This window comes from Taurulus bubalis (assembly GCF_910589615.1).
Source record: "Taurulus bubalis genome assembly, chromosome: 7".
NCBI lineage: Eukaryota > Metazoa > Chordata > Actinopteri > Perciformes > Cottidae > Taurulus > Taurulus bubalis.
In genome coordinates this window covers 7,344,035-7,354,867 of record NC_136595.1, presented here as the reverse complement: position 1 = coordinate 7,354,867, position 10,833 = coordinate 7,344,035, and the positions used below count along the sequence as shown (strand labels likewise).

The 10,833-nt window shown below is 42.9% G+C and overlaps 1 protein-coding gene across 1 annotated transcript; it reads right to left on the bottom strand.

The window, feature by feature from the left end:
- Positions 1-1,759: 1,759 nt before the first annotated feature.
- On the bottom strand, positions 1,760-10,530 carry mylk4b (myosin light chain kinase family, member 4b; the record flags this gene model as incomplete). Its single annotated transcript, XM_079221515.1, has 13 exons — positions 1,760-3,295; positions 3,395-3,443; positions 4,005-4,236; positions 4,330-4,458; positions 4,574-4,644; positions 4,846-4,987; positions 5,064-5,173; positions 6,072-6,165; positions 6,886-6,991; positions 7,816-8,057; positions 8,235-8,655; positions 8,992-9,073; positions 10,009-10,530. The coding sequence occupies 13 exons, from the start codon at positions 10,528-10,530 to the stop codon at positions 3,285-3,287; spliced, it is 2,211 nt and encodes a 736-aa protein (XP_079077641.1). The 3' UTR covers positions 1,760-3,284.
- Positions 10,531-10,833: the final 303 nt, after the last annotated feature.

The following is a 10,833-nucleotide window of genomic DNA, read 5'->3' as shown; positions in this document are numbered from 1 at the left end:
CATGAAGAGCCAAGTTGACGTCCGCTCTGGCATTCACCCACGAGTCCATGAGACAGATTTAATCCACAAACAGCTCTGTGGATGAGACGTTAGCACACCCTGATAACCCCACAGCTGTGTTTCCCATCCGGCACGACTTGCTGGTTTTACCACATGACTCATGGCCTTCCTGAACTTCAGCAAATCCGTACTCAGGTGGACAAACACGTACACACCATTACAAAATAAAGGAAAAACTGAAGCGTATGAATGGAGCAACAACAGGTGCAGATTATGTGCGATCACAGACCCCAGCAGGTCTTGTAAAATGGTAAATGGACCTGTACTTTCTTGTCTTCCGATCACTCAAAGCTCTTTCCCACTACTGGTCAAACCCATTCATACACTGATGGGAGGGGCTAAGGGGCCCAACAGGACGAACTGACATTCACACACACATCCCACTGTGGTTCTAATAAAGGATTATCTTATCTTATACACTGTAGGACCCAGCTAAGGGAGCAATTTGGGTGTCTAGCCCAAGGACACATCGACATGGGCTCTGATTGAAGGATGACCCTGCAAAGATCTGAGTATCTTTATGAAATGTTTCTATCCCGATGGGAGTGGTCTCTTGCAGGGTAACAGTGGAGGATTTATTACGCCCATCTGGCCACGTTCAGGAACACACAAGTTCTCAAACGGTGAACATCCTTGTGTCCCATTATCTATGCTCTGCATTTCATTACTACATAAAAGAAAGTGTGTGTATAACTTCCAACAGAAATAAACTAATCTTGAAGGTTTCTTTGAGATGAGAGACGCCTTGACAAACAGGTTCTCCAGCAGCCGCTGCAGAACCCTCCGGACATGCTGCTCATGTTCCTTCTCTTTCTTGGAAAAGAAAGTAAATCTACCCAACAATAGTTGAATATGAAGTTGTTTTTTCCCTCAGTATTTCTCTGCCACTTTGATTAACTTGATTAATAATTTAGTTTGGGAAAATTCTTCTTTTGTACATTCAAAAAGTCCTCCGCTGCTTTCTGATCTGAGCTGTTAACGTTAATGTAAAAAACTGCTAACTAACTAACTAACTAACAATTGTCAGTTATAAACATTATTCATATGACAGTTTTCTGATCTGACACAACTGTCGATTTGGTTGAGTTTAAACAAATAAAACGATAAGGGAATGACACTATCAATGCTGACTGTTGGCAGGTCACGGTACGATCCCTGTCAGGTAATTGTTAACATTTTAGAACAAACAACTAATACTATCGTTTTCCTGTTGAGAACAGTCTCTGTAAAGCATCTGTGTTCCAGCCCTATATGGCCTGGTGAAATGTAATATATGACCTGGTGAAAATAAATATAAAATTAAGTTTAGTATTTCCTGTAATCATACTGATGTCTCAAAATACTCGTGTATCATGTCGTACTTAGAGAAAACAAGAAAACAAACACCAACCGCTTAGTGTATTATGCATGTGAACACACACACGACAGGCATGAAGTGATGTGATGAAACCTCCAGTTGAGATGAGTCAAGGCCCGTCATTACATGTAAGTAAATGTCTGTCAGTTTTTCCTGTACAATTCTCAGATTGACAAATTATTAAATGAGTGTCAGGATAAAGTATCGGGCAGGAATTATGGAATCTGCCTTAAACCGCTCTTCCAGATTACAACTGAAAGCCTTCACAGTTGAAAAAAAGGACACTTGATTTAGTATTTTTACATTGCGCTTTCAATTTTATTCTGGAAGCGACACGCTCATACAGGAAGTTGTGTTCATTGCCTAAGGAACTAACTATTAATGTGTGCAGATTTTAAAATGTTCTTGTTTTCTTCTTCTGCTGATTTGAGAGTGTGGACATGCAGGAATATAAAAAAAAACAACTAATTAAAAGTGTGATTGTACAGTTTTTCGTATATGTTCACAAAACGGAGTACAACCTTTCACGCAAATGGTCACACAATTTTAATATTCAAGTTTTAGTTCCCAAAAAATACACTGTAAGAAACACTGCACTTGTTTTTTTGTGTGTGCTCTATTTATTTGCTTATTCATATTCTACATTTAATTATGTCTCATCATTACACAAGAAAACTTGGAAAAGGGTATCATCAATTCAAATAAACAAGTATTCAAGATCACAAAGCCGTTCCATTTCTAATTGGAGCAGCCAACAACTGAGTGATAAACATTCATCCAACTTCCCGCCTCTTAGACAGAACGGCATCATAGATCAGTCAGCGCTGACGTCACCTCCGCTCTGTTGTTGCAGTACGGGCAGATCCTGTTTGTCTCCCCTGAAAGAAATCCCATCTTGAATATAAAAGTACAGTCTGGTGCTGAACCAGTAAATAAATGAACATAAGGATCCACTTCAGTCGTAATCAGGAGTCATTCATAGGTAGTATTCTGTTGTTCGTTATGCCTTCATGGAAGGTGAGAGGGCGACTGCAAACTGCCGAAGCGAAAAGGCGAGCTAGAGGCATGAACGCATACAGAAAGCAATCCGGTCTACAGTGAAAATGTAAATGATTCGGTCATGGAGATATCCTCACTTCAGAGGAATGAGAGGAGGTGTTGTGTTACATACTGTACAAAATAAATTAATGTGGTGTGACTTCAACTTCAACCAAGTTCAAAATGTTTGTTTTTTTGTTTGTTTTTTTCGCTCAAGAAAGAATAACATTTTATAAGACTTGTAAATTGAAAGAAAGAAAGAAAAAAATCTGTATTCACAAAAATATATTAATTGAATAATAGCTTTCGGTCTATAATAGATGTTTGCTATATCTTGTGGAAATAGGACAAAAGGTGCAAAGCATGCAACAAACCAGGACAACATGACAAACTGCTCTCTGTCAGAGGGAGAATAGCAATGTGTTTGATGCTAAACTGCTGATTTTCAGTTTTTCCTTTACTTTAAGTGTGGACATTGTAGAAGTGACAAATAACTCAGGTCTTTAGTCTCCAATATTTGGGATTCACCGCTGCGACGCAGGGAGTTCTACACACCACCATAGAGCGAGCGCGTCACTCTGCTTCAGGAGGTTTCGTGCTCTGCAGTACGCCTGTAAGCCTTCTAGCAGATGGTTCGTGACTCAGCGGCAGCGTTGAAAAAGTCTGTTCCTCTTCTGCGGGTCTCACACTTTTCAGGTCAGAACTACAAGCTGCGAAGCTAAGCTAACATGAGGGTGCGAGTAGTTATCCAGTAGCCAAACAGGTACAGCAGCATTGGTCCAGTGTTGAGCTCCAGGGCCCTACATTGTCAAAAGGCATGCTGAGGGCCTCACAGTGTTTCTAAAAAAGGAAAGAAAAAAAGGCAGACGTCAGGTTTGAAGTTTGTAAAAAAAACAATGCTTTTGTTTGAGAAATGAAGCCGTAAAATATCAGTCTTACCTGTCTGGCTCTCTGGAGAAGGACTATGTGTAGAGTGGCACTTGTTTTTCTGGAATGAGAGAGGTTCCAATGAGTTAGTGCCTGGGACAAAGTGACTGAATGAACACTGGTTTGTTTGCCAATCTATTAGCATTTTTGTAAAACTTTTTTGTCACATATATCTCCTTAGGTCAAGACTGGTGTCTTCACTAATACATCAGCTTATAACATCCACGGAATGAGCTTCATGGAGTCGTCAATTATTGTAGAACATTTCAATGCATAAACTCAATCAAATGATACAAAAATTCAAATTCTAACTTGATTTCAATTTCAGGGTAGTCCTGGTGGCCCTAATTTCCTGTCACCTCTTTACCAACTGCTATGTAACAAAACACATATTTAAATTATGAATTGTAAAATGGAATCTCAATTTTTGTAACCCATTGTAACTTATACAAGCTTATTCAGGTGAATACAAATCCCCCACGGAGGAACAGCAAGCGCTCTGATTGGCCAGCTGTTGTGTTTTGCATGGTCTTACAGCCTTTCGCTGTGGACAGGAAAAGGCAGCAGCAATCACGAGAGCCCCGACCACGACGGCTCTGTTTAACACGATAGTGGTCTTTACCTTCTGATTTAGTCGATAGTGCAGACTCCGGTCTGACAGCCAGGGGTGCCGAAGGGACTCTGCGGCGCTCATCCTCCAGCTCTTGCTCTTCACCAGTAGAAGGGTGATGAAGTCTTTGGCCTCGTCGGTGATGTCCGTGAACTCCTCCTCCTCAAAGTTCCACTGACAGGCCAGGATGTTGTTCAACGTCTCGTTGTCATCGTCCCCCAGAAACGGAGACAAGCCACTGAGTCTGGACCGAGAGGATACAGAGGTCAGGGATGCTACTGTAGGTCTATATAAATATATACATATATGCATATGTGAATGAGCATCCACAACTCACAGCATGTAAGTGATGACGCCAAGGCTCCACATGTCAGTGGGGAATGAAACAAACTCATAGTTGATGACTTCAGGGGCTAAGAATTCAGGTGTTCCAAAGTTGACCCTCAGCTTCTCCCTGGGTTTATACCTGGCAGAGGACACGCAGAAACATAAGAGATACATCTGGGGCCGAGAAGGGGCCCCTGTTGTGAAAGCTGAGAGTTAACAAAAGTTTTAAATTGTAAATAGATGTCAGATTTTACCTCCTGGCCAGGCCAAAGTCAATGATTTTTATCTTGTTAGTAGCTCTGCTCACACAAAGAATGTTCTCAGGCTGAAAAGGAACAAAGGAGGAAGATTACGGAGGAGGAAAGAACAATGATGCATCTTAATAAAACCTGACCACGTGGCAGTAATACAACGTGCTGAATGTGGATTTGTTCCCACCAGTGCATGTTACTCAGCAGAATTTAACAATAGATAAATAAATGACAGTAAAATGTGAAAAATCTGCGATTCTAAGTTGAAGGTTTACCTTGAGGTCAAGATGCAGGATGTACATCTTATGCATGTACTGCAGCCCTTCACAGATCTGGCGTATAAACAGCACCGTGTCCAGCTCCGTCAGGTTGTAGTTCTCATCAATGATGCGGTCGAACAGCTCCCCTCCCTCCACACTACAGAAGCCGGAGCTTGTAAGTTTGTTGCATTGACAAATGAGAACAAACACCGAACGCACGAGCCCTGACTTACTATTCCATGACCAGGATGATGTCATGGCGCGACTCAAAGGCGGCGTACAGCTGGATGAGGTTGGGGTGGTTCAGCTGGTTCATCACCTGGATCTCATTCCTCACCACGTCCTGAGAGACGAGCAGACAAAAGGCAGAAACTAATTAGAGGCAGTGAAAAGCATAGTGTGTAGTATGGGGTACACACATAATGTGCGAGAAAACCAGAGAAGAAGATAGTGTGTGTGTGTGTGTGTGTGTGGAGGGATTAACAACAAAAACTGTCAACCAAGAGGACCATCAGTCTGCATCAGACCCTTTCTGATGTGAAGCATGGACAACATGTAATGGGCTAAACCCTGAAATGCTTTCATTCGATATTTATGCTTTTTGACTTTTCCAATACTTGCTTTTCGTTCGAATTACTACTATTATTATTATGCAACAAAACACCAGACTTGGTAATGAAGCTGATTCGGATTCTGATGTAAAATCGCAAAATTGTTCAGGGGAGGAATTGCAAAGAGGATGCAGCTACTAGATAATTGAAGACACATTGGCGTCATGTGCTTGTTCTATGAGCAGCTTTTTCAGGTCGTACTGTATCACAGGCTTTAACCCTTGCACATTTAGTATCAACTATATTGACTTTATAGGGCTTGCCAACACAGTCCTGTTTGCCATGGATGACCACTGACGCCAACGTGAGCTTTTCAGAAGACTTATCATCTGAGCCATTTGAATAGCTCAGACGATGATGTAACCACAGAGCTACAGTTGATCATCTGACCTCTCACTTCACTTTCGGATAACCAGCAAGAAAGACACAATATGGCTGACAAACTGCCAATAATGCCCTCTGGGCTGTTGAACTGCATCTTTATTATATATAATATAATATATATATAACCTAATGGTGCTTAGCAATGACCAATCCGTTCGACTGTCTGGGGAAACAGGCATCCCGATGTCGTTGTTTAACATATAATCTGTTTCACATTCAGCATTCATTGGCCGATCGTTACTGCACCTTCTCTTTCTGGCTCCTGGCTTTGATGATCTTGGCAGCCAACATTAAACCAGTCGAGTTCTCTATGCACTTGTGGACTTGTCCAAAACGTCCCCTGATGAAGCAAAAGCAAACCGCATAGACGAGTTAAGCGCAGACATAGAAGAAGAAGAACCATCCTAGAAATCGGCTTTTGGATTTACAAAACACTTAGTCTGCTGAAATGATTACACAATTGGAAGAAATAACAATTATAATATAATTACAAAATAATGATAATAATAATAATTGTGATTATTTAAGAAATTGCGGGATAAATGCCGGTTCTCAAACAAGGAACATTCTCTGTTTTATATCACAGTAAAATGGATTTTGGATCGTTAGTCTTACAAAACATCCAATTTTAAGATGACATTTGGGGCTCTGGTAACAATAATCGATTAATTGAAAATAGATTATGAAAATAATTGTTAATCATCATAATGGCTCCCTCGGTCATGCAGTAATTAGGGTTATATACTGTGCCATTATGTCAGTAATTTGAACAACGTGCTTGCGTGCAAAGGGGTAATCTCCGACTTGCGAGGCAGGATTTAGCACTCGTCTATTACATCAGAGAGGGCCGCTTATTCACAAGAGCCCCATGGGGCTCAAAATCACATACCCTTCAGAGGGGCAATAAAAAGGTCTTGGAAAAAACTATTAGACATCCCTTCACAGGCTGTGAGATCCTCTGTTATTTCATCATGGAGGGCCAATGTGTTGAAGTGTCCGTGGCTGTAACGGAGCCAAATAAAGACAAACTCTCGAGAGCCTGGTATTCGGTGGTACTCACCCTCCCAGCACCTCGTCTCTGTGGATGGCGTAATAGCTGACTATCTGATGGGGTTTGGGAGTCACGATGCGGTGGTCGAAAGGTGCTAACGGTGGAGGGCTTGACTCTGAAGGAACCGTAAAGGGAGACAGAATGAAAGGACGAAATTTAGCTGTTGCTGAAAACAGAGAGCATGAAACAGAGTTGGAGGAAGAGGCCTCGGTCCCCAGAAACAAAGTGGATCAAAATAGCAGCATGTCTCACTATCTGCTCTGTCAGCTGTGCCGACTGACATGTTAGTGACGCTCGAGCGGCCATGGTGTTATGATACTGGAGCTGTTTCAGTGTCTGGGGAACGAAAAGTAAAATGTCACCGACCAACAACCAAGTCGGGTCTGTTTGAGGAGCTAATGGATATGAGACAAAGTGGATTCATTTCAATCAGGTCCAGAGTCAGTGTTTTAGAGTCCTACATACATACATCACTAATGGAGTTTTTATCTGAACTGCATATAGTTGTATTATTTCATAACTTATAGACAATTGTTGACTGAAGAAATGTGTCTTTGTGACTGTTAATCTTGTATTTGAAAAAGAAGTGTGCATGGAATCAAAGAAAGCAGATCCCTTTCAACAAAGTTAATGTTGAATTGAATTCGATGCCAGTAAGGCCTCGGTGTCTATCTTCTATCAACAAACAATAAACTTTGCAAGGTTATATAAAACCGGATATGAGGACAGGATATGACAAAGTTAGGCCAAAGTCTAAACTTCTAAATAAAAGTTGCTCATGAATCAACAACTGATTCCCAACTAAAATTGAAAGTCACACATGGTCACAAGTTGTACAAAATAAACAAAACCAAGTATATGCCCACAGTGTTTTCTTGGACTGTTTCTCATGCACTCATGCACTGTAAAAAAAAAAAAAAAAAAAGCATCATGTCTTACCAATGATAAACTCCTTCACTGCTGACTCTCCCTCCTTCTCCTCCTCCTCCTCCTCCTCCTCCACCTCCGTCTGTACTTCATCAGATTTGGAAGGCGGAGGCTCCTCCCCCTCCACCACCTGCCTGTCGGCACTTTCCGCTTCGCTGTCTTCCACTCTGCTTTTTTTGAGGTCGTCCTTCACCAGGTCCTCTTCTGTGACGCGGCGTTTGCTGCAAGTGGCCACATCGCCGACCTCCTCAGAGCTACACATGGATATGAAAGGAAAAATTGAGCACCTGAATATTCATTCAGTTTTGTTTAATTTGCTAATTAATATGTTTAATTTGCTAAGTAAACATAAAATAACGATAAAAGAAATAAAAGATAAACACAATATTGGCACAGTTATATTTGTCCAGTGGTCTATTCTGATAACATACCTCTCCTGTGGCGGGAGAGAGGTCTTGCAGATATCTGCGATGATACTTGGGGCCTTTTCTGATTTTGACAACTCTTCTGCCTCCCCTTCATGCTTTGTCTTCCCATCGTCCTCCACTTTTCCAGTCTCCTCTTCCGCCTTTTCCTCCTCTGCCTCTGCCTCTGACTCTGAGTCATCAAAGATCCCTCCCTCCTCTTCCTCGTCTGTCTCCTTGGTCGCCGTCCTCCTGTCCTCTGACTGGGCGGCAGAGGTGTGCGGTCCGTCCAGGATCAGCTCCGCCGACTCCTGTCTTCTTCCCCCACTCCCCCTCTCCTCCCCCTTCTGGTTGTCAGCCTCGGCCCTTCCATGGGAATGCTCCGTGTTCTGCCTGTTGAGCTTTTCCACCTGCTCCTGCAGCACAGGCTCATTCTGCACAGAAGTGTCTGACATGGGAACAACAAAGTAAATGAGTGACGTTTTTCTGCTATTACATCAAAATGTCCAAACTATTGTTTTCAATGTGTTTTGAAAATGGATGGCATATATACAAGTCACATTTCCACACTTTAAAATGTCCCACTATTTAATCTACAATAAGTCATGTGTTTAAAAAAATAAAGGTCTATCTGCTGATATATTACTAGATTTTTGAACTTCCAATTATCAATATCTAAATTGGCTATAGTCCATCTATTCCAGTCAAAGGACAAAGATGCTGTGGACGTCTCTATGTAAACTCAGGGGATTGAGGTTGAGTGTTGTTTCCTGTTTGAGCCTACCTGACGTGTCCGCAGGTCTCCTCTTCTTCTGGGCCTTCAAGCCCTTCTGGCTCAGTTTGGCTTTATCCTTGTCATCCTTTGCCTGGTTGCCGAAAGAAGAAACAAAGATCAAGCATGAAACAAAACTTGAAACAGGTTTAAAAATCCGAACCCTTATATTTGCAAAACTTTGTTTTTGAGTCTGACTTCTGTCGGGAACAGCGCTGACTCATATATGTGTTCTCATTTGCACATTAGTCAGACAGCAAGCAGAAGTGTTTGTTACTGCTGCTCCGGTTGACCCCGTAACTCAAGCATAATGTCGTGTGGAATGGATTCCTCTTCCAGGAGAAAGATCAAAGGTCAAATGTCATCTATAACAGATGACATGCCGCACAACACAGGAAACCGCTATGTTCACTCTTACATACACTATGCAGTGATTAAAGAACATAACATAAGGGCAGTATCCATGCATGACACGGTACAAGATGCATTTTTTTTTTCAGGTTTCAGGTTTGGATAAGATAACCAGTCTGACTCGAATCATTTACACCTCAGAGACAAATGACCACCCTAGCACAAGGGAACATTACTTAACATTACACAGATTGACATGTTGAAGTACAGCAGAGCTAATAATAGATGTGTGTACAGCCATATCAGAACAACGAGGAATGACTGGCAGCTTGATATGCAAAGAAGGGACCTAAAAGCATTGTTTATAGATTTACTTCACGTCTTTTCCCAGCAAAATCTTCACGTTTTAGAGCCAGCTATTTATTATGTTGCCGCAAACAGGTCACATATTCCATCGAGAGGATTTGCAACCTTTCGAACAGCACTTAATGCATCTGTCGCTATAATCACAATGCAATTAGACCTCTCACTATGTCGACATTGGTGACTCACGGTAATAGACTGTGAGAACGTTGCGCTGCACCTCCCTGTTATGTTAGAGATGAAAACAGAACACAAGGAATTTGAGAACAAGTCTTTCTGGAAAAACCTCGCTTTAGACGTTGTTAAATCTCTCACCTTCTTGTTCGCCTTCTTTCCAGGCTGTTTGAACAGCAGCTCCATCAGCCTGGAGCTCTTCACTACCTCCCCAATGAAGCTGATCACCTGCTGGGTGCCCTCCACAAGCCTCTCCACCCCGTCCAGCCTGTGTCCCTGACTCTCCATCTGCTCGCTGGCCCTCTCAACGGCCCCATGCAGGCTGCACGCCGCCTGAATCCCGGACCCGCGTCTCGCCCCGTGGCCCTCTTCGTGCATCGACGCCAGGTCCCGACCCATGCCCCTGACGTCCAGGGACAAGCCGTCGAGCCGGGTCAAGACGGTCTGCTGCATGAAGAGCAAGCGCTCCATCTGAGAGCTCAGGGAGTCCATTCGGCTCTCCACACAGTGCAGGGCGGCATCGTGAGGGGATGCGGGCGACGGGGCAGAGGCCTGGGACTTGTCCGATCCGTTAAGCGAGAGCTTCCTTCCGCCGGTCTTCTGGCCGTGAAGAGGATTTCTGTCATAGACTTTGGCTAAAGAGTTGACAAGGCTGGAGTTCATGACTGATATGAAGCACGCCTCCCCACGGACGCAAAAATAAAATCCTGTTTCACTCACTAATCAAGTCCGTTGACTTTCACGCAGGCTCGATGGAAATGGCAACCAAAAACATAATAGCGGACAAAGCTACAGGCAGAAGAAGAAGAAGTGGAGGGAGAACAGAGCTCTCTCCCTCAACACTGCACCACTGAGTTGAGTTTTAAGAATAGCAAATGTCTGTACTCCAAATTAAAGCGCAGCCCCCCGCGGACGTCAGGGACTGTAAGTGTCCAGTGATAAGAGCTGAGGGCTCTGGTGTGCAGT